Here is a 22556-nt window from a genome sequence, read left to right on the forward strand (position 1 = left end):
AGAAACACCGTATCTTAACACTTCATTCCTTCAAGTTGACCAAGTACGCTTACAGACAATTCAGGAAGGGACAAGCGATACGCAAACCAGGACTGATGTGTCAGTGTCTGAGTTCTCATCTGAGTCAGAACAAGATGCCTTATCAACTGCAGGTGAGGAAACAAGACATAAGACATTTTTCAATTAAAAAAAAATGCTTACAACCATCTTACACGAATTAAGAGACTTAAAAATTTCCCACGCACTTGAAATCTCACAATTGTATGATAAACTTTCTTCAGGCTTTGACAGTCTATCAAATGTCCCTAAAATAATCACAAGTGGAGAAACGTGTCTCGGCCTTAGAGGATAATTCCATGGGTATGCAAAAGGAGCTCCAAGTATTGAAAAAAAATAAACACCAGATGAAGCTAAAACTTCAAGATCTTGAGAATTAGAACAGACAATCTATTTTGCGCCTGATTGGAATACCAGAGGGTACAGAAAAGTCTGATATGGTAAAGTGGTCCGAGTCGCTTTTGAAAACGGTAATAGAGCTGCAAGGAGATCTTACAATCACCAGAGCACATGGAGTTCACACACAGAAATATCCACGGACAATCTTATTAAACTTCTCGGATTATAGAGTTAAGGAAAAAAAATTAAGTACAGCAATAGCAAAGAGAATTTTCCACTACCGAGAATCAATACTTCAAAATCTTTTCCGATATATCTACAGCCTCTGCTCATAGATGAAAGGACTTTATTAAAATGATTGACTCCTTTAAGGCTAAGGGAGCGCAAGCATCAATCGTCCAACAGTCTAAATTGAAAGTCCTGGCCAAAGAATTTTTTTTCGTTTTCACGGACTAATAGGATGCTCAAACCTTTTTGGAAGATCTGAGCGCCGTGTAAGAAAAGGGATTTTGCAGACATAAGTTGCCTTCTGATCTTAATAGAAAGTATTAGGAGAACTGTTAATAATAGGAAGGCAAGGGCGGTTACGAGGTGAATTAGGAGTTGCAAAAGGATGGACCAAGATGGCATCCAGGAAAAAAAAGGGAGCTACATGTCATATAAATAGAGGCACTAGGCAAGGGTGTCCTCTTTCTCCGATTTTATTTGCATTATTTGTTGAGCCACTTGCAATAGCAATTAGACAAAAAAAAAGCCCATATGGCCCGCTTCAAGGTATGACCAATATAAAACTTTACACCGACGATCTAGTCTTTTTTTTTTTTTTTTTTTAAAACCTTTATTTATGTCAGTCTGGAACACAGCTATTCAGCAGACATCCCGGAGGTTCGGCAGCCAATTAAGTACAACACATGGAAGTGTCCATAGCTCTGGTACAGGAAAAAACAAAGGTTCCGTTTTTTAAAACAACCTAAAATAAATAACACAAGCAAGGCAGTATACACAATAAACTCGTGCCAGTTCCCGATGGGGGCGCGGCCCCATTCCCAAAATCAGAACAAAGCCACCGGTCGGGTGGATGAGGGAGAAGCAGAGGCGCTAACATTCTAGCATATAGTCATCATGAAAACCCCAAGTTGGAAGTGAAGCTAGGGGGAAAGTTGCTCCTCTAACGGTTCAGTGGCCGGGGGCAGACATATCACCCCTATACTGGTTCCATCGTCCCCATATCTTATGCCATTTCTTAGGCCGCCCCCGGGCACTATACACCGTTTTCTCCCTAAACATGCTCCAGTCCATATTATCCATCCATGCTTCCATAGCAGGAGGTCTCTGAGAACCCCACAGTCGCGCGATATCACGCTTCGCCACCATATTTCCTAGGGTCACCCATTGAGTCTGCGCCGCGTCATAGTCAGTAGGACCCCAGACATTCAAAAGACAGCGCCGTGCCTCTGGCAGCAGTGCAATACCCGTGACCTCCTGCATCACAACATGAATTTGCTTCCAGAACTCCGCGATCACACCACATTCCCATATGATATGTAGGAAGGTGCCCACCATCCCACAGCCCCGCTTACATAAACCATCCTCGGAGAAACCCATATGAATCAGTCGGGGCCCTGTGACGTAGACTCTATGAAGTATCTTAAGCTGGACCAGGCTTAGTCGTACGGGGATCGCGACCTCCTTAGGAGAGGAGATGGCGTACTGCCAGTCCTCATCATCCAGTTCAAGGCCGTCCCTAGTCCACTGATCACGCACCCCTAGGAGGAGGTCAGTCCGGACATTAACAAGCTTCTTATAAATTAAGGAGATTGTACTCTCCGGCATATGGCCATCCAGGATCCGGTCCTCCAAGGGAGAGGACTCAGGCACCGTCTCCCCCTCGACGAGGACGGACCGCAGAGCATGGCGTACCTGTGCATACCGGAAATATTCCGTACCCTCCAGATCGTACTCCGTCCGTAGCTCGTCAAACGATTTAACTCGTCCCTTAGCCAGCAGGTCCCCCACCCTGGATATCCCGATCAGATCCCATTTCTCGAATCCCTTCGTGTGCCAAAGTTTCCCCAACATATTGGAGTCAAACAGCAGAGTAGCGAGGGTGAGCCTATCCTTCCAACCCAGCGAGTTCGTAACCGCCTTCCACACGTGCACCGCCACCTTGGTTGGCCCCGTGAGGGACCCATCCGTTGACCTGGAGTAGAGTGCTCTAAAGTAATTACCCCCGCGCAGCAACCAACGGTCCATAGCGAAGCCGGGGCTCAGCGCCGGACCGTAGACTCCATGGTTGATCGCACTCAACTGAGAGGCCCAATAGTATCTTCTAATGTCAGGAAGCGCGATACCCCCATCGTACCACGGAAGGGTCAGCTTTGCAATAGCTATACGCGGTCGGCCATCCCACTGCAACGAGCGCTGGAGGCTCTCTACCTCCCGAAAATAACTGGCCGGGACCAGCTCCAGGGTATTCTGCAGGGCATAGAGAAAACGGGGAAGAGACATCATTTTGAACAGCACGGCACGGCCAAGGAGGGAAAGCGGCAGTCGCCGCCAGCCCGCCACATCCCGCCGCATCAACGGAGGGAGCAGGGTTCTCTCATATCGAACAATTGGATCGGTGGAGATATAGATCCCTAGATACAAAAAGCCCTCCCGGGCGATCTGGATCGAGCAATTCCGCGGGAGGACAGGGACGTCTCCACTCAGGGCATACAGATACGACTTCCCCCAGTTGATGGTGAGACCAGAGTTCCTACCAAAAGAAGTCAAAATGTCACAGACTACTATGAGAGACTTCCTGGGTGAAGTGAGGTATAGCAAAATGTCGTCAGCATAAAGAGAAATGCGGTCCTCATGATCTGGTGCCCATCGGATCCCCCTTATGTCTGGGTGCCATCGTATCCAGGCCGCCAGCGGTTCAAGAGTGAGAGCAAACGACAACGGCGACAGGGGACAACCCTGCCTGGTGCCCCTCACCAGCTCGAACGGACGGGACGCCCTACCATTGACCGCGACTTTAGCCAAGGGTCCTTCATACAGTAGTCTCACCCAGCCAACAAAGCCAGGTCCAAAGCCGAATTTTGCAAGTGCAGCCCACAGATATGCCCACTCTACCGTGTCGAAAGCCATCGTGGCGTCAAGTGCAGCCACAATGGTCGACTCCCGCAGCGTCCCCGTCCTTGCGAGCACGCCGTGGATGCGCCCAAGGTTCAACACAGTGTTACGGTGCGGGATGAAACCGGATTGGTCCGGGTGGATCAGGTCCCCGATAACCCTGATCAAACGGTTGGCCAGTATTTTAGCGAGGATTTTCGGCTCGGCATTAAGTAGCGAAATCGGCCTATATGAGCTGCATTTATTCCTGGGCTTGCCATCTTTGTGTATGACCACAATTGTCGCCAGGCGTTGGTCGAATGGAAGGCATCCCGTCTCCCGCGCCTCTACAAACATAGCTCGCAGATGTGGAGCGATCTTGTCCGGCCGGAGTTTATAGAACTCAATTGGCAGGCCATTCGGGCCCGAGGCCTTGCCCGGGCGCAGTGAACGGATAGCACCCGCGACTTCGTCAGCTGTGATGTCACCATCTAGATCTTCCCTGTCTATGTCAGAGAGGCAAGGCAGAGCAAGATCGCGCAGAAGTTCACACGAGTCCTCCACCGGCCTGTCCGACACAGAGGTATAGACCGTGCGGAAATAATCTGCGAAGCACTGGACTATGCCATTCGGCTCAGTGACAATAACGCCACCCTCTGTTACTAGTTCCGGCACCACACGATTGACCCGCTCTTTTTTATCCAGCCACGCTATTAATTTCCCGGCCTTGTCCCAGACGTCGGACAGTCGCCCCTGCTGCTCCCTACTCAGGGCTTTGGCCGCATTCGTCACCAGGGCCTTATACTCCGACTGCTTAAGGCTCAATTTATGCAGCGCTGCTGCCGTGACCTCCTCCTCCAAAACCAACTCTAGAGCCGCTATCTCCGCCTCGATCTGAGCGACCTCCGCATCCCGCCGACGTTTGGCTGCCGCTATCAAGGAAAGGGCCTCTCCTCTCAGCACAGTTTTAAACGCTTCCCACAAAGACACCGCAGACGTGACCGAGCCTAGATTTTCCTGGAAATAGCGATCGACCGCCTTCAGCACCGCGCTACGAGTCTTAGGGTCACGGAGATACCAGGGGTTAATCGGAGCCACCCTGCCCCCCACTCCTCTACCAACATCCATACAGATCCACACCGGCGAATGGTCAGAAATACCCCTAGCCATGTGCCTAGCCTCGGACGCAAAGGAGGCGTGTGCAGCCAAGGTAAGCACATAATCAATTCTAGAGAGACTGCCATGCGCCCCGGAGTGGAAAGTGTACTGCCGCTGAGTGGGATGCAGCAGTCTCCAACAGTCGACCAGACCAAGGGTATCCACAAAGTCTGAAAGCCATTTCTGCGCCCCCCCAGAGCTTCTTGGCGGGTGTCTGTCAAGCAATCCGGAGCCAACCGCATTAAAGTCACCACCCACCACCAACATTCCCTCTGGGAGATCCAACAGAGCCCTCCCCAGGTCCGCAAATGTGGAGGGCTGCAGCGCAGGAGGGACATAAACCGACACCAGGACCAGCGTCCTGCCCTCCCACCTCCCCGCCACAGCCGCAAATTGCCCCCTATCATCAACAGTGGTGGAGTCAACCTCAAACGGCAGCGAGGCCCTGACAAGTATTCCAGCCCCTCTAGAGCCCGAGGAAAACCCAGAGTGTGCAACGAATTTGTAGCCCTTCCTGTTGAGTGCGTAGCACGTGTTACCTATCAAGTGCGTCTCTTGCAATAAAACTATATCAGGGGAGCATCGCTTCAGAAATTGCAGGACAATCCCTCGCTTAATACGATCCCCTAAGCCGTTAACATTCCAACTGAGTATCTTTAAGCCCCTACCCCCCCATCCCGAAATGTAAGGAGACCTCCACCCCCCCAAAAAACAACAACAACTACTTCAACAACCCCATTCCACCCCCCACCCTGCACCCCTGCGTAAGCTTAAAAAGCCCCCCCAACTTGCAGTGTGCCTGTCGCCCTATTCAAAGACTAATCTACAAAAAGAACCCCAGAGGAGGAAAAAGCTCCCTTCACACCCCCGCCGCCCCCCGGGCTACCACCCTCCCGGAGGAACCGAAGACTGAGTCACTGTCCTGAGCAAAATCAAAATGATCTAGCACCCGAGCCCTCGCTCTTGTTCATCACGGCCACCTTCTGCTCCACCGGCATGTTCCCCGCTAGTCAGTCGTTGGGGCAATGTGTCCAGCCAGTCTCCGACCATGTCCGGTGATTCAAAAAAGAAAGTCCGCTCTTCATACACCACACGCAACCTGGCCGGGAAGAGCATGGCGTACTTCAGTCCCATCTCTCTTAACCTTCTCTTAACCGCCAGGAAGCTTTGCCTTTGCTTCTGCACCACCTGGGTAAAGTCCGGATAAAAACTCACTGTGGTGTTCTGGAAAGTCATCGGGCCGGACACTCGTGATGCTTGTAGAATGGCGTCGCGGTCCCTGAAATTAAAGATCCTGGCGACAATCTGTCTCGGAGGGGCCCCCACCTTGGGCCTCCCACCAGGGACTCTGTGGGCCCGTTCAACAGTAAAGAACTTACTGAGGCCTTTGGGCGCCAGATGGTTTACCACCAAGTCCTCCACGAACAGGTCCACCGACTGTTCCTCCGAGTTTTCCGGGACCCCAATAATGCGCACGTTATTGCGCCGTGCCCGGCCTTCAAAGTCCTCCAGGCGTCGGGCAAAGAGGTAGTTTGCGGTCCTCAAGTTACGGACTTCCAGCTGCAGGTCAGAGACATCTCCCATGAGGCCAGAGGTTTTAAGGTCCAAGGACTGAACCCGCTCATTAGTTTTCCCCAGGTCTGCCCGAATCAAGTTGACGTCAATCGAGATTGTGTCCACTTTATGTGCCAGGGTCTCAAATTGCTGCCCGATAGAGGACTGCATCCCCTCGATGGCCCCCATGATATCCTGCAGGGTTAGTTCCGTGGCGGGGGGCAAACCATCTTTCAAGGCTTCCAGTGGCCGTCCAGATCCGCCCGGTGACCCCTTCTGCTGGGCATAACGATCCATGTTGTTGGTTTGGGGGTATCCTCCCCGCCTGGTATTCTTGGGCTTCTGTTTTTCGGCTTCTGATTTGGTCGACATCGTGATCTGCTGCGGAAACAGTCCCCTTGCCCATCCAGAGAAGACGACCATGCAACAAGTGACCGGCGCGACTCACTCCCAGGCCAGGGCGCGATGAAGACAGGAAAGCGATGACACCGTCCGCCCGACGGCTCGCCCCTCACACGGCCGCTGTTGTTCAATTAGTGCTCGGGCACTGTGCCAGCGCAAGCCCCGGGCATCTTCCGGGGAGTAGGCCGCAAACTTCCATGTAGCACAGCTTCGGCCTCCGGTGAGCGATTTCAGTCCGGACAGCGACGATCACCTCAGCAACGGCTCGCCTCCAATATTCCAGGTGTTAAGAACAGGATGCTTCACAGGATATTTGCCGGAGGGAGCGAGGGTCTCGGGAGCTCTGAGCTCACGCGGCCATCTTGATCACGCGCTAGGCTCCTCCATAGTCCTTTTTTTAAACTCAAAAACAGACACTCAGTTAGAAATCATGAAGATTTTCTCAAATTTTCAAGCAATAGGAGGTTACAAAATAAATTAGACTAAAACCGAGATTATACAGTGTAATTGCTCGGTTGACTCTCTACTGCTAGAATTTAGGCATGTATATAATACTCGCCCAAAGAGATACCTAGGGATCTTTTTTACGGAGAGAATTGAAGATCTATTCCACTTAAACTATACTCCGTAGCTGAAAAAGGTGAAAGGCCTGTTAACACCATGGAACCAGCTCCCACTATCAATAATGGGTTGAGTAGCATTAATTTGCATGTCTATTCCTCCACTTTTTAATTTTCTCTTTAGTGCTGCCCTGTGCCCATTACAAGCAGCCATTTTAAAGAGATAGATAGCATGTTTTCTTCTTTTGTATGGTCTAATAAGATACCGAGATTGGAACTTAGCACTTTAAGGTACCCTGTTGCAGAAGGAGGGCTGTCCCTTCTAAATATTAGGAATTACCATCAAGCGACTTTTGCACATCAGTTTTAGATTTTTTCTATTGGACCATCGGGAGGCAGACAATGTTTTTTTTGAAAAAGATCTTAAAGGAATATAATATTAATGATCCTACTAGAATAACCAAGTACCCTAAAGTACGCTACAAGACCCTCCAATGGACACAAACAAAAAACCCAATTTTTTACATTTTATAATATATTGAGATTTAATCATTCAACTAGATTGTCCCAGTTTTTCACAGGGGAAAGTAATTTATAGAGCCTAGTATTTTAAAGATGTGGGAAGAAAATGGATATCTTCAGATTTGGGATTTCACTACAGGAAATTGCTGGAAGTCATGGCCAGAGATCGAAATGGGGCCTTTACACTCTAAAAGAATATTGAAGTTGTCATTCATCAGAATAAAACCCTTGCTACAGAAATTTGATATTAAATACACATCCGTTTGAGCAAGTCTAAGTGAAGCCTTTGATTACCCGATCCAACGGAAGATTAGTGCCTGGGTTAAAATTGATGAAAATAACACGCTTTCGATATACGAAAAAATCCGGGATAGATGGTGGCGAAGGGAAGGGATGCAGGTCTCAAAATTAACATGGGGTAGAATAAATAAATTGAATGCATCAACACTCAGGAGGTGCAAACTTCAAACAAATGCAATTCTATTCAAAATGGTTGATCTATAGAACCCCTTCCTTTCTCCATAAGATATACCCACAGATTGAGGATAAGTGTTTCCATTGTGCAAAAGAGGGTGGTGGCACTAACCCTGGGCGGACAACGTTTGCGTAGTTTGTGCAAATTCGCGCTACGAGAACTGCACGTAGCACAGTGCAAAATCGCATAGCGGGCATTCTTTGCTCGCTCGCGGTCCTCAACGTCAAGTTGGCGACCGCGAGCGAGCAAAATGACATCCCGGCGGCACTTTCCTCATTCGCGATCAGCAACATAAAGTTGCCGATCGCGAGCTTGGAAAATTAACCTCTTCGCGAGATTCTCAACGTGGGGAGGTCAGGTTTCTCATTGAGTGGTCGCGTATGCTCGCGACTGCTCGCGATGAGAAACTACCAGTCCGCGTTGAGAAAGCTGCCGCTCAAGTAAAAATCTACTTGAGCGGCAGAAAACGACAGCTCGCACTGTGGAAGATGCCGTTTTCAATGATTGGACAGTGCGGACAAGCATCTGGCACTGTGCAATCATCGCGAACAGCGCTCTACGCGTACTGCGTTGTGCTACGCGCATCTCGCGTAGTGCAAAGTGCACTTCGCGTAGCGCTACTACGCAAACTACGCCCAGGGTTCGGTGGCACCTGGCTACATATTGTTTGGGAGTGTCCGAAGATCAGTAGTTTTTGGGAAGGAATAGAAAATTCTCCCAGAACTATGCTGGACTCCATCTCCCTAGATGTAGATATTGCAGTATCGCAGTTCTGGGATGCTCTCCTAACATTACAGCACAAGAAGAATGCCTCTATATTGCAGCACTGGCAGCAAGATCTTTAATTTTACAATGTTGGCGATCAGATAAGGTACCTTCTTTTCAAGCGTGGAGAGCGAAGTTAAGCAAAATCAGAGAACTGGAAAAAAAAATATGCAATAAGATCAGGCTCCATAAAAAAGTATGAGAAACCCTGGAGTTTATTGGGAACATAGGTTATAGTTAGGGTCAGTTTCAGAATGTTGGGTTGTGCTCATCTCCTAGGAGCGAAGGTATTTATTTCTGTATTAAATAATGCAGTAATTTCCTTACATTTGCTTTATCCTTCATAGGCCTATGCCTAATTGTCCAGCACGTCGCATTTTTCAGATAGTACTTCTCTTTTGTAACTGGGTGTTGAGACCGTTGAGATATGTTCATTCCTAAATATTTAGCACTTTTGAAGGTTTTTAGCTCTGTATCAAATAATGTATTTGTGAGTATTCTGATCATTTTGTATTATGCATTCGTAGTCAACAGTCCTGTAATTTTGTAATTTGCACGAACTCTCAAAAATAAAAAATAAATTTAAAAAAAAGTCAGTTTGTTCTACTTGTGCTTCATTGTTCATTTGAATGTCCACACAGTAATGTTTCGCAAATGTGTGCACTGATGACCTTGTTGCTGCCATACAAATGTCTTGCAGTGGGTTATCACCTAGGAAAGCTATAGTGGCTCCCTTCTTCCTCGCGGAGTGTGCACCAGGACTCACTTGTAGTGGCACACCGGTCTGTTTTGTGGCATAATTGTATTGTTTGTGCAATCCATCTTGCGATAGAGTTCTTTGCGACTGGTCTTCCTAGGAAAGGGTTTGCAAATGACACTAAGTTGCTTTGTCTTCCTGTGAGGCTTTGTCCTCAATATAGAAGATTACTGCTCTCCTTGCATCTAGGGCAGAGTTCATCAATCTGTGGGGCGCGCCCCCCCCCCCAGGGGGGCGCAACACCATCTCAGGGGGGGCGTGCGCACTCCACCCTAAAATCTTAACTGTGTTGGTCTTTATCTGTCTGGGTGAACTCCGGTAACAGAGGGTCGGAGGGGGGAGGGAGGGGGAGATAGAGAGGCACGACCGTGCCCTTTCTTTGTCATGTTAAGAGCTAATCAGCAATATTTTACAAGCAGTACTGCCCAGTGACGCCCACTTTGCATCTCATTAGAGATGCAAAGCGAGGCGTCGAGAAAAAGGGTACGAACATGCGCTAATGCATGTTAGCACCCACTTGTAAATAGGGCGATAGTTTTATCTCTGCTGTTTTGGCTTTTAAAGCCAAAAAAGCGGAGATAAGGCCCTTGTTGATTTGCCCCCAAGTTTGTTACAAGATAAGCACATTTATTTCTTCCACCCTGATCCCTGGTTAATGCCATAATAGCAATAGTTTTAGCTTATATCTGAAACCCTACGCTGGAGTCAATAACATGCTGAGTTACTTCAAGTGTCAGGGAATGGACCCTGAATTCAGACAAATCGCTCCTCTTTCTCGCCCTTCACTTTCATGCTCACCCTGCACTGACAGCGATCACAATGCACTCACACTGATCACCATGCACTCACACCATTCACCTGGCACTCACAATGCACTGGCGCTGTTCACCCTGTAACTCACCCTGCAGTCACACGTGCACACTACTCAACCTGCACTCATGGGACACTTCACTCACCTGTCCCCTCACTGCTCAATCTGGAATTTCACTTAAATAAGCCCAACACTAACCATACATTCATTCGTCCCACGATGCACTTACACCCTCGCCCAAATTCATATGGTCACCTCACTCACCCTGTAGTCCCTCCTCTTACCCTACTCTCACACTGTCGCATGGGTCACCGTGCACTCACGTGGGTACTCTTGCCACCCACACAGCGCAGAGGGTTAATGTGCCTGCTACAAAGATTGTGTACCATGCAGAGCAAAGAACTGAGTGTGAGTAAACAATGAGAAGTGATATAAAAAAAAAATGAAATGTTTGCCAGAAAGGTGCAATAGAGAGATGAGGTGCATTGTTGGTGAGTGGCAGTGAGGGAATTCATGGAAAAGGAGGAAATGGGGGAGGGGGCGCCAAAACAGACTGTTGCACTGTGTGCGACCAGTGCTAGGGCCAACCACTGCTGGGAGTGTTAGCCCCCACCTGAACTTTGGGTCTAGTTGTGCCCCTGTACACAAGTATGTCCTGTCGTGTCCATCAAGGTTTTCTTCCTAAACTACAAAAGGAAACATTTACATGCACTGCAATCCAACCATAAAAAAAAAGTTTATTTTAGATCACAAACCTGCAGTTTACTAAACACTCGTGTTGAACATTACTTGCCAGATATGGCCCATGATATGCACGTGGCGGTTGATTGTATAATGTACCAGATTGATGAAATTTCTGTTAGGTGGTGGGGGGACCCATCATCTAAAAAAATTCAGCTGGGGGGGGGGGGCTCAACCTACAAAAGTTTTGAAGACCTCTGATCTAGGGTGTGTAATGTTTTCAGAATGTCTGCTTGAATTTTTGAAGAAACTTGGTATAGGAAAGTAGGATCTGCTTTCATGGTTACCCCCACTCTTTGCTGGTGTTATTCTGTTTTTCTGACTAGTCTGACTGAGATCCTGCTAATCAGGGCCCCAGTCACTCTGCTCTCTCCCTAAATTTGACTATGGTAAGTACTTTAGGACCTTTCCAATTGGCTACTGGTTTACCCTTGTAAGTCCCTAGTATATGGTACTAAGGTACCCAGTGCGTAGGTACACCAGGGGGTCTCCCTGGGGCTGCGGCAGGACTTAGTGTATTGGGCTGGGGGTGCTTGCCAGTGCCACCAGACTGTTTGGAAGTGTCATTTGGTGCCCTCTTTGCATGCTCTAGTTGGTACCACTTCAGGGAGCCGTTGGCTCCTGCTCTGGTGCGAAACTTGTCAAAGGACATGGGAGTATCCTCCCCTCAGAGGGATCCTTGAATCGTCCCAACCCTTTCCCTGGAGTACTTAAGGGCTTACCTGTGGATGGCTCTTGAAATTAGTCATGGGACGAGATTCAGATCTGAAACCACTTCAACCGTCTGGGGGCACCTTAGATCTCGCTGGACTTTGCCTGGAACAGAGACTGCATCAAGGAATACTCCTGCTGCTCTTGGTCTCGCCGTTCTGCCAGTCTGTGCTTCATGTGCTGGCACCGCAACAAAGCTGACCGGTCTGCTGCTCCTGAGGTTCCACAGACTCCAAAAGGCTCAGCAACAGGTGGTGGTTCTGCAACTCCTGCGGCCTGCACTGTCTTCTCAGCAAGTTTGAGGCCAGTACCCCTTGTCGGAACCGCTGGAACAGAACCCCTCTGCACAGCATTGACTTTCCGTTGCCATGGCTTGTTGACTATCTTCCAGAGATCTTCGGGCTACAAGAAGCTCCAGCATCTCTTGCTATCAAGATCTTCGTTCTCACCACATTCTCTGCACAGTGGGCCTGCATCCTTGGTGAGCTGCTAGAGGTCCTGTCACTTCAGTGGGCTCCCCTGCTTGCTCGGGGCCTGCTCTGACTCACCTGGCTTTGGCGAGTCCCCTGGACCTTGCTTGTCCCAGCACTGCACGGTCTTCATTTACCACGACTGTCTCTGCTGCTAAGGCTGGTTAGTGCTCCATTCAGACACCGACCCCCTGGTTCTCGACTTCCGATGTGGGAAAGCTATTGAATGGCTTCTTGTCTTCCACAGCGTCGCCTAGTCCTCACAGCTGCAGCGGCAAGCTCACCGTCAACTCTCCTGCATTTACTGTCATTGGTCTTCCGTGCCTCCTGGTCACTCGAGGGTGGCATACACTGTCCCCTCTGCTTGCAGGCACTACTTTTCAAGAATCCATCCTTAGATTCCACTGGGCTTTCACCTTCTTCCCCAGCTGCATCTTCAGTGAAGTCCTCCATTGTGGTCTACGGTGGTTTCCATAGTCACGTCGCACCTATGCACCCGGATTCCCTGGTGTCTCCTGGTTCCTCAGGTATCCACGGGTGGGGCAACTCTCCAACCCTCCATCTACCACAGGTTTCTTCAGGGTCCACTGCAAAGGGTCCTCCTGTTTCGAAACTGCAACCGGACTTTCCAATTGACTTGCATGGAGTACACGCTGCGTTTCCACTCTGCACACAGAAGAGCTGGGGACTCAAGGCAAGTACTCAGGAACCCCACGGAGGCTGAGTCTTCTGGGTCAAGTCTGGACTTTGGGCACAGATAACATTCCACTTCTAGTATATGGTTTGGTCATCCCTTGGAGACCTATGTGTATTTGTGCTTACTTACCAGTTTCCTTTTGAAATTGTGTGTATTGTGTCGATATCTCCAGATAGGAGATTTACCAATGCGTTAGTGAGAGAGTTTAATAAATATAACTATTTATAACTACACGGTGTGGTTCTTTTTAATTTAACCTACTCTACAGGAGTAGTTCTGATAAAAGAAGCTGCTCAACACTCCTTCTGGACTAAGCTTGAAGGCTGCTCTCCACATCTACCATTTTGAGCATTCTATGGTTGTCTAAGACCACTTAAATCACCATAAAGGTTGTCTGGAAGCGTATGAAAATCTCCCTGACCAGTTTGACTGTGCATTCCCAACTGATTAGTGGCACTGTTGTCTGGAGGCAAAGAGATGGCCTTTTGCATTCTGGGGAGTCACGAAGAGATTTATTTATGGGGGTTTCCCATTTGTGAAATTTGCCAGTATTGATCGGTTCAGTTCCCACTTGAGACCATGAAGCTTGTCTGCTGAGTTTGTCTGCCTCTGTATTGTCTTTCCCCAGTAGGCCCATCACCCCCAAGTGTATCTTCCTTTGGATGGCCCAGTTCCAGATTTCTTGTGCTAGGTTTGACAGTTGCACTAAATGTGTCCCCCCTGTGTTGTTCTAAAGCATGGTGGTTGTATTGTCTGTTTGGATCAATATTGATTTTCCCCAGCTCTCTTTGAAAGGCTTTTAAGGCTAGGAAAAAACGGTCTTTAGTTCCAGGAAGTGGATGTATTGCACTGCATCTCGGTCCTGCCAGACCCTCCTGAACTTGAGATTGCTTGTGTGCGTGCACCAGATTCCTTCTGGGAGGCGTCCGTTATGGTCACTATCAGTAGGCTGTTTACATTTCCTTCCATGTAATATATATGTTTTGTTCCACCATGCCATTTCCTTCTCTACATTCTGCATGACAATCACTAGATCTTCCCAACTTCCCGACGACTGACCATTGGTTTTGCAACTATTCCATATGCAGCCTTGTGTGCAGTATTAGCGGGATACAGGATGCCAACATACCAACAGCTTCCCCACCGTCCTCACTGTCGGAGCTTGCCCCTTCTGGTAGAGTTGTGCCTCCTTCAGGAGTGCCTCTACTCTTTTCTCACTCAGGAAGGCCTTCTGTTCTATAGTACTTCGTTTCACTCCCAGGAAGAGCTGTTCCTGTTCTGGTGAGGACTTCGATGTGAATGGAGAACCCTAGTGAGCATAGTGTTATCACTTGTTGCATGTGCTGTCTGCATTTTTGGTATGAGCTTGCTCTTACCAGCCTGTCATTCAGGTGGGGTAGACATGTATGCTCTGTCTCTTTAAGTGTGCTGCTACTGTTGCTTGGCACTTCATGAATACTCTTGGTGGAGATTTTATGCCAAAGGCCAATACCATGAATTGGCAGAGTTCTTTCTTCACAATGCATCTGGGGAATCTTTTGTGACTTGCATTCATGGGCATACGACAGTAGGAGTCAAATCGATTGTGGCCATAAAATTTCCCACTTGAATTTCTGGTATTACCTCTTGTAGTCATTATGAACCTTTGTCTCTTTATGAACCCGTTTAGAAATCTGAGGTCCAGGATTGGTCCGAGTGACCCATCTACCTTTGGAATCAAGTAGTATGTTGAGTAGACCCCCTGGTTTCCTTCTCTTTTTGGGACTAGCTCTGTTGCTGTTGTCTTCGACTCCTCTACTTTCTTGAGTAGGAGTGTTGTCTCTAGCTGATAGTGTGCTTTTTTTCTTTGGGGTCCTACTTGGAGGTGCCTTTGTTAATTGTATGCAATATCTGAATTGTATTAGTTTTAACACCCACTTGTCTGTGGTGATTTTCTGCCATTCTTTTTAGAAACCTTTGTAATCTGCCTCTTACTGGTAGGAAGTGTAGGGGTTCTTCTGTCTGCACCCTTGTTGATACCCTCTTTCTGATCTTCCGGGTGCCCTCTGATTTATGTAAAGTTACTCGCTACTACTCTCTTGTGGTAGTCCTCTTCCTCGAGGACGTCCAAGAATAGTTGTGAGAAAGTGCCATCTTTCTTGCATGGTATGCCCCCACTTTTTGCTGAATTGCTGAATGTACTTTGAGTGTGCTCTGGTTCCCAGGGCCTATGTTCCTTCCCTAAAACCCAAATTGGCAAACCCTGGCCACATGTCAGCCCCTGGTAAATGGTACCCTAGGCACATTAAACCAGCACTGATGCCAGTGTGGGATTTAACGTCCAAAGCACTACAGAGGGCATCTTAGAGATACCCCCTGAAACCTAACCTACAATCCACATCTGGTCTGAGAGGCTGCAACACAGTAGACATGTTGCTGGACCCCTGGGTGGAGAGCCCCCTGCTCTCCTGGGCCTGCAACAATGCACATCCTGGGCGAGGTGCTAGGTCTCCTCCCCCAGGATGGGCAGGGGGCAGCTTCAAAGGCATGCCGCCTTTGTGAGCTTCTCCAGGCCACTTGCTGTACTCATTTTAAAAGGGTGTTTAGGACAAATGTAGGTTTTTTGTTGATAGTTGTGGAGAAAAATTCCAAAGTCAGCAGTTGCGATTTTAGCATAAGGGAAGTTTTTCATTGCAGTTGCATGAGATATTTGTGAATTTTATGTGAACAAGCAACTAGAAAAGTGCAGCCAACACGTGTTTCACCCAATTAAGTTGGCCATCCGGCCTGGGTCTTCCTCAGGGCGTAGGTAAATCAAGTGGACTCGTGTCCCGTTAGGTTGAAAATAGAAGAGTTTCTTGGTCATCTATTAGGTGCGTCGCCTATGCGGTCAGGTCCTGATCGGTCGGTTTGTACTCAGCAACTGGCCCCCACCGGTTCTGACCCCCACTCTGGCGGGAAGACTGGCCGGAAACACCAAGTAAGGACAGGGGATGTGCCAGCCTGCCAACCCCAACCCTCAGGTGGGGGAGGAGAGGTGAAGCACATCTCCGGGCTCTCGCCATCTTGAAGATGGAAAGCCCTGCCCAATCAGGAATAGGCTACTGCCCCCTCCCACAGGAGATTGGCAGGATAGGGGGTGTACCCACCCCAGAGCAGGGACCATTTGGTCCCTGCCCTTTACCTACCTGTAACCCCCCCTAAATCTAGTATTTAGGGGCACCCTGAACCTTCCTTAGATTCCAGATTCCGAAAAAGCAAAGAAGAGCAAGATGAAAGAAGATCTGCCATGCAGCTGCTAAGAAGAGGAAGACACCCTACAGGCCTGTCGACCCTCGAACCTGCTCCTGCTAAATCCCGGCACCTCTTGTGGCCAGCAACCTTACAAACCCCGGAGGACCTGGCTGCCTTGTGACTGAGCATCTGGGACTCCCATGAGCAGTGGCTCTGCTCAAAGCAAGTTCTAACCTCTGGCATCAGCCCGGAACCGCGAACCCTGCACACTCTGCACCCGCCAAGCCTGGCCTGTGCAGGAGTAACAAAGACCCCGAGGACATCCCCCCCTCCCCCCCCCGGCAACTGTGACCCCGAATCCAGCACCCAAGGACTCACCTCAACGCTCCTGACGCCTGCAGCCTCAGATTCAGGTACCCCCCCCCCCCCCCCCCCCCCCTAACCGCGATCAACAGAGGGTAATATTTCCAGACATCAAAAGGCACCCCGGCACCCTGCGGCCCCTGTGCCCAACTCCTGGGTACCTACCTATCCTACAACTATCCAACTTACATCTCGTAGTGGTGGTGGCACCTGAAGAATCTTCATCCCCAAGCTTGCAGCCTTTGTACGTCCTGGAGCTTTCCCATTGAAATCCATAGAGCGCCCAAAGGCTCAAAAGCACCCAGCCGCCCGAGTGCCATGGCAGTTTAACTTCTACTCCTACCTACTTCACCATTTGCCCTGAGCAAGTGACCAGGAGCCCAGCTCCCACAGCCGCGTGGCCTGCTAGTCAGCAGCCACCAACCAAGGCCCCCCCCTGCCTCCCATAGGATAACATTGGGCCTAACTCACTCTGCACCCGGCTGCCGCTGAGGGTGTAACAACTGTACTTACCTGACCCTGGGAGATCCCCGAGTCTGTGCCCAGAACCTTAACTCTGCAGGTCGAGTACTTATCCAAAAGCCGATAACCCAATTTTCTTCCATAGGGTAACATGGACTGGTTTCTTCTGAAATTTCTTTTAAGTGTGGAGTTTCTAAAACTTTAAATATTCACCTAAAATCAACCGAGTAACGAAAACGGAAATACTCCCCTGCTATTAGGAGAGATCCCAGAGCTGGATCTTGGTGCCCAGCACTGACCGTGAAAAGTACTCACAACCGTACTTACCATTAACCCAATTTTATTCCATAGGAAATCATTGACTGTTTTTCTGTGAAATTTCTTCTAAGTGTCGATTATTGCAAACTACAAATATTCTTTAAAAATCGTACCAACTGTGAAAACGTAATTACTTTCCTGTTTTAGATAGATGCCCCAGTGCTGAGCCTAGGAGCCCAGCACTGGATTACAAAAGTAACGAGAACATACTTCACCCGTAACTTGAATTTTCTCCCATAGGAAACCATTGTCTGCTTTTCTATGAAATTTCTTCTAAGTGTCAACTTTTAAAATAGCAAAATATTGTTTAAAAGTCACAGCAGTAACTTAACAGAATTTACTCACTTGTTTCCAAGAACTGTCCCAGGACTGAATCTAGGATCCAGTCCTGGAGTTAGGAAAGTAATCCTGAGAGTAATATATTGCAAATAACTTAAAGCTCCCATTGAGCTCAACATATTATTGTGTTTAAAATAGTGTTGCCTATTGCAAGCACTTGTAACTGTTTACAAAAGTCAATTGCATATTACAAACGTATTTAACTAAAGCATCTCATTCTGAGAAAGTATATTTTAATACCTATTGTTGGTTCTAAAATAAAACAACCATATCTTTTTAGGTCTCGCCTTGCTATCACGTAAGCGATCGCAAAGAGAGACTATAGAATACGGGTTTCAAAAGTGCTCCCAAAAAGCGGATTGCATGGCTAGCACGCGCACAATCACGCGCATCGTGCCGCCATGCAATCCGCCTTTTGGGAGCACTTCAAAGGGTCCGCGCTCCCCCGCCCCCAAGCGCGCGCCACGCTCCGCCGGGCTGGTTTTTCTTTTTTTTTTAAACTTCATGCGCGAGGCGCGCGTGCGTCCAATGTTTGTATATATAAACCATTGGCCTAGAGTTCAGTTTGAGCGTGTGAGACTATTTGCTGACTGAGTGTGTACAACAAATGCTTTACACTGTCCTCTGCTACTGCGTTACTGCTCAACCAAGCTACCACTTTTGAGAGTGAGGTTATATCTAACTTTAACCCCTGCCAAACCTCTGGGGACTGTGGACTATGTACACACTGTACCTATTTGGGAACAGTATATACAGAGCCACTTTCTCACAATAGTTGCTTGCCTTGCCGATACTGCCAGTTGTTGCCTTGCTGTTGTTGGCCTGACTGTTTGCCTCCCTCAAAGGACTGTTGGTAACTTTGGTGGTACGTTGCTGCCTGAAACGAACCCCCTTTCGATTGGCCTTCTTAATGGGACTGATCCCCTTTGCATGTTTCCTCTGAACTGCAGGGCTCCCATTGAGATTTTGCAGTTTTGTTGTCTTTTTTCAGTTGGTTCAGGGTATCATCAACTGCGCTTCCAAAGAGTCATTCTCCATTAAAAAGTGTACTTTGTAGGTTAGCTTGCACCTCTGGTTTGAACCCGGATATTCTTAGCCATGCATGTCGCCTTTCTGTGATCCCAATCATCATTTGTCTTCCAGCAGTCTCTGCTGCATCCAATGCCGATTTTAGGCATGTGTTAGAGATGTTTTTGCCATCTTACACCAGATGACATGCCCTTCTCTGATATTGTTCTGGCAGGTGCTTCACGAGTACGCCCATCTCCTCCCAATGGTGATAGGATGACGATTTAGCAACTCACTGAAATACATTCTCCACTGAATTGCTGCACTTCTTTCTACTTACCGTCCCATGAGGTCCATCCTCTTGCTCTCCTTCTCTGGAGGAGGACCTAAAGGTGCTTGGGATGCTGGCTCCCTTCCCGGCTGTGGATGTTATTATAGAGTCTGCTGGGATGGTCCCCTTTATGTAATCAGGTTCTTTGGAGGAATGTTTGTATTTGTTCTCTGCCCTGGTTTCCACCAACTTACATGTCGCTGGCTCTGTGAAGGCTGCTTTTCCGTGGTCCAAGACACTTGGGAGCATAGGTAGGAACTGGCTCCTTGGTTGAGTAGGTAAAAAACTTTCCAACGTGAAGTAGGATTGTGGTTTTTCCTCTTCCAGTTGTAACCCATACTGGTCAGCAGCTTTCTTTTTGATCACCTGGTTATATATGCCAATGTCATCAGGAGTGGACTGTCTGGAAGGGCAGGTGTCCACATCCCCCACCCCTCTGCAAAGTCTGAGTCTAGCTCTTGCCAGTCGAATTCCTGATACTCAAGCCTCAGAGTACTGCTGAACCCGTCTACCATCAAAGGTTCCCTCCTCCTGCTCTTCTTGAGATGACGTCCGAGGCGGCTCAATTTCCTGGAGGTCTGCCTCCATTTATTCTGTGGACGAATTGTTCGGTATGCAGTATTTAAGACTTGTCGAATGTCTTTCTTCCTCTACAAATTATTAGCCATTTCGGCCTCGAGCCATCTCCTCTTCTAGATCTCCACCTTGTGGTGTTGGCTGTCAAGCTCTTCATGCGGTCGTTTCGCCAACTTATCCTTAACGTACATTGCGCTCGTCGAGCTGTTGTGTTCGGATTTCGACCCCTCCTGTTTTGACGTTGTGGTGTACCGTCCTCTACCGCCCTTGGACATCTTGGATCTCTCAGGGGTCAGTACTGCTGCTGCGTCCTTCTCAAAAGATTCGAGGGAGTCTCCGTCTGAACTTCATTGCGGTCCCCGATGGTTTAGACATCGATGCAGTTTTAAAGGTTTTAGCCTCGGTTCTCCTGGTTTTAGCTACTTGCTTTAAGGACGCTGTGTCCTTAACCTCCATTTGACGCCTTCTTGGATTTCTTCGATGTCTAGGATTTGAACCTTGGCCTTTACATTCCCTTCTGTTCCCTCTGTGAAGTTTACCCTCTTGTCACTATTAAATCCCAAATCTCCCTGGGATGTATATTGGCCCTGCATGGTATGGTCGGCCACTCTGACATGGTCTCACCATCAGAGTCATCAGTGTGAAAACCGCACAGGCATTACAATCTTCACAGCAGTTGTCTACGTGAAGGCAGACCTAGTAGACTGGGTGTTGGGTCTTTCATGGCAAATTTGTGATGGTAGTTTTTGCAAAACTGGAATGGTGACTTCTCTATCACTGAGTACAGGGCATTTTCCATGCACTTAAGATGTTTAGTGTCAACAAAACCGAGGCTATCCTCCCTTTAAAAGCCACAGCTAAAAACACAAAGTAGCTGCCGGATAAAGGGATTGAATACCACAGTGTCCCATGGACTTCTGAAGGCAGCAACTAGACACTCCTAAGACTGATAAAATAATTTACTGCACACTAAAATCAAGTTTGCCAGAAATGACAAAATAAGAGCCACCTCACACTGCACGGCCTAAAAAGGGCCATTGCTTTTGCTGGCCAACTCTTTGCATACAACAATAAATGTTTTGGGCACCAGATTCACTGAAGTGCTGGTCTGTGGGTAAATAAGCATCAGGCTAACACACGAGTGACGTTTTTCAACAATGAAATCCAACTTGAGGAATATTTGGGTGCAACAGGTAAACCATGGAGAGGCTGGTGGCAGTTGACCAGACATGTTCTGTTCTACCCTTACGGATGACCTCAGCCCAATGGTCCCACAAGTCGATCCACGGCCTTAGGTGATACATCTTATAACCTTCCTGGATGCTCTTCACCGTGATGCACTTGTGTCTGAGTGCAGATTGGATTAATCTGCATCAGGAAAGTGAAATTTCCAGTCATCTACCTAGATTCCATTGCTTGTCCTAGGAGTAACAGTGCAACTATTCACTTAGTGAGACTGAGATAGCCCCTAGGAACAGAGAGGTATTTGTCAAAGGGCGCAAGGTAAATACAAGCAATCGTCCTAAAATGCAGATATATTCTCCATTTGGAGAAACGTTAGTCTTGGTCGAACAAAGCGCCAACTGGAAGGAAAGTCAACAGACAGCTTAAATGATCTTCTAGTTCCTATGAGAAAATTACAACAAGCGGGATCGCAGAGTTCATTCACATTATGGGTCCTTTATCCTATAAGAGAAACATCAAGGATAAGTTGAATCCAGAGGAGTCCTCAAAAGAAAACCATGCTTGATGTTTGTCCAGCTTATTCAACAGGTAAGGCATTCAGTTGCTGAAGACAATATGACAGAGTACTCAACCAGCTCCAAGGTGCATAGTCGCGGATAACTCAATAGCAGAGGTTACATGTACAGAAAATACGTAAATACCATCAAAAAGACTTCTAGGCCCAGAAGGCATTTCATTTTAATGACATGGCCAGACTTAAGAACTGATTTTATAGCAAGAGAATCACTGGGATAGTACAGTGCTGAAGGCAGCTCAGATATGCAAGCCACCTTTTGCGTACTTATCAGAAATATTTTAGTGCATCAGAAACCTCAAACTACAGAGCTTCAATGTCCGTTGCACAATAAGCTTTGAAAGAAATGCACCTCAGGAAAAATGTGATATTTTGGAGGATACTAAGTGCATTAACTACTTTGGAGCCTATTTCATTCTTTAATAACTGATCTTAAAAAGGAAAATGAAAAACACTGCTTTTACAAAATCAAATACAAGTGATTAAAATGGTGATGGAAAGAAGCACACGTGCTACGCTCTCTAGCTGCATTACCACAGACAATTTAAGTTACAGATTGCTGGTGGTTTCTAATACACAAAGTCAACAAATACAGCATCTCACCTTCTGCCAGAAATCCATGGAAAACCTCATATACCAAATATCACATTGACTGTAGTCAAATCGTCCAAGGATGGTCACATTTGACTCGCTGGATCTGATATTATCAATGTCATCGTCCATTTTTCCTGGCTTCCAGCATACAATGGCATTTTCACAAGACTGCAGAGGGAGCACAAGAGGAAAGATTGCTTTCTTTGTACATTTAAGTTGCACATCAGCAGTGTTCCATTCGTAACTATAGGTTTGGGTTTTGAAAAGAGGTTGGTATGATTTACCAACGGCTTTTCAAAGGGTCTCAATGTAAATCACTGACATTTCCTAAAACATTTGGCTTTGATACATATGAATGCATTTTTTCATTAAGTCAACATTTAACCCCATTTGCATTTTTTCATTTAGCCAACTACCATTTTTTAATCTTTAGACATATGTGAAAAATGTAGGCGAAATAAATCATATGCTACAA

At 47.7% G+C, this 22556-nt stretch overlaps 1 protein-coding gene across 2 annotated transcripts in view; it reads right to left on the reverse strand.

Moving 5' to 3' along the window:
- EED (embryonic ectoderm development) overlaps positions 1-22556 on the reverse strand; it is a 134607-nt gene that overhangs the window by 47287 nt on the left and 64764 nt on the right. For both annotated transcript variants that reach the window (XM_085623153.1, XM_085623154.1), the window contains exon 11: positions 22091-22249. In XM_085623153.1, coding sequence (XP_085479279.1) covers positions 22091-22249 — 159 coding nt within the window. The remainder of the gene's footprint in view (positions 1-22090; positions 22250-22556) is intronic.

The sequence above is a fragment of the Triturus cristatus genome, chromosome 8, assembly GCF_964204655.1.
Source record: "Triturus cristatus chromosome 8, aTriCri1.1, whole genome shotgun sequence".
Classification (NCBI taxonomy): domain Eukaryota; kingdom Metazoa; phylum Chordata; class Amphibia; order Caudata; family Salamandridae; genus Triturus; species Triturus cristatus.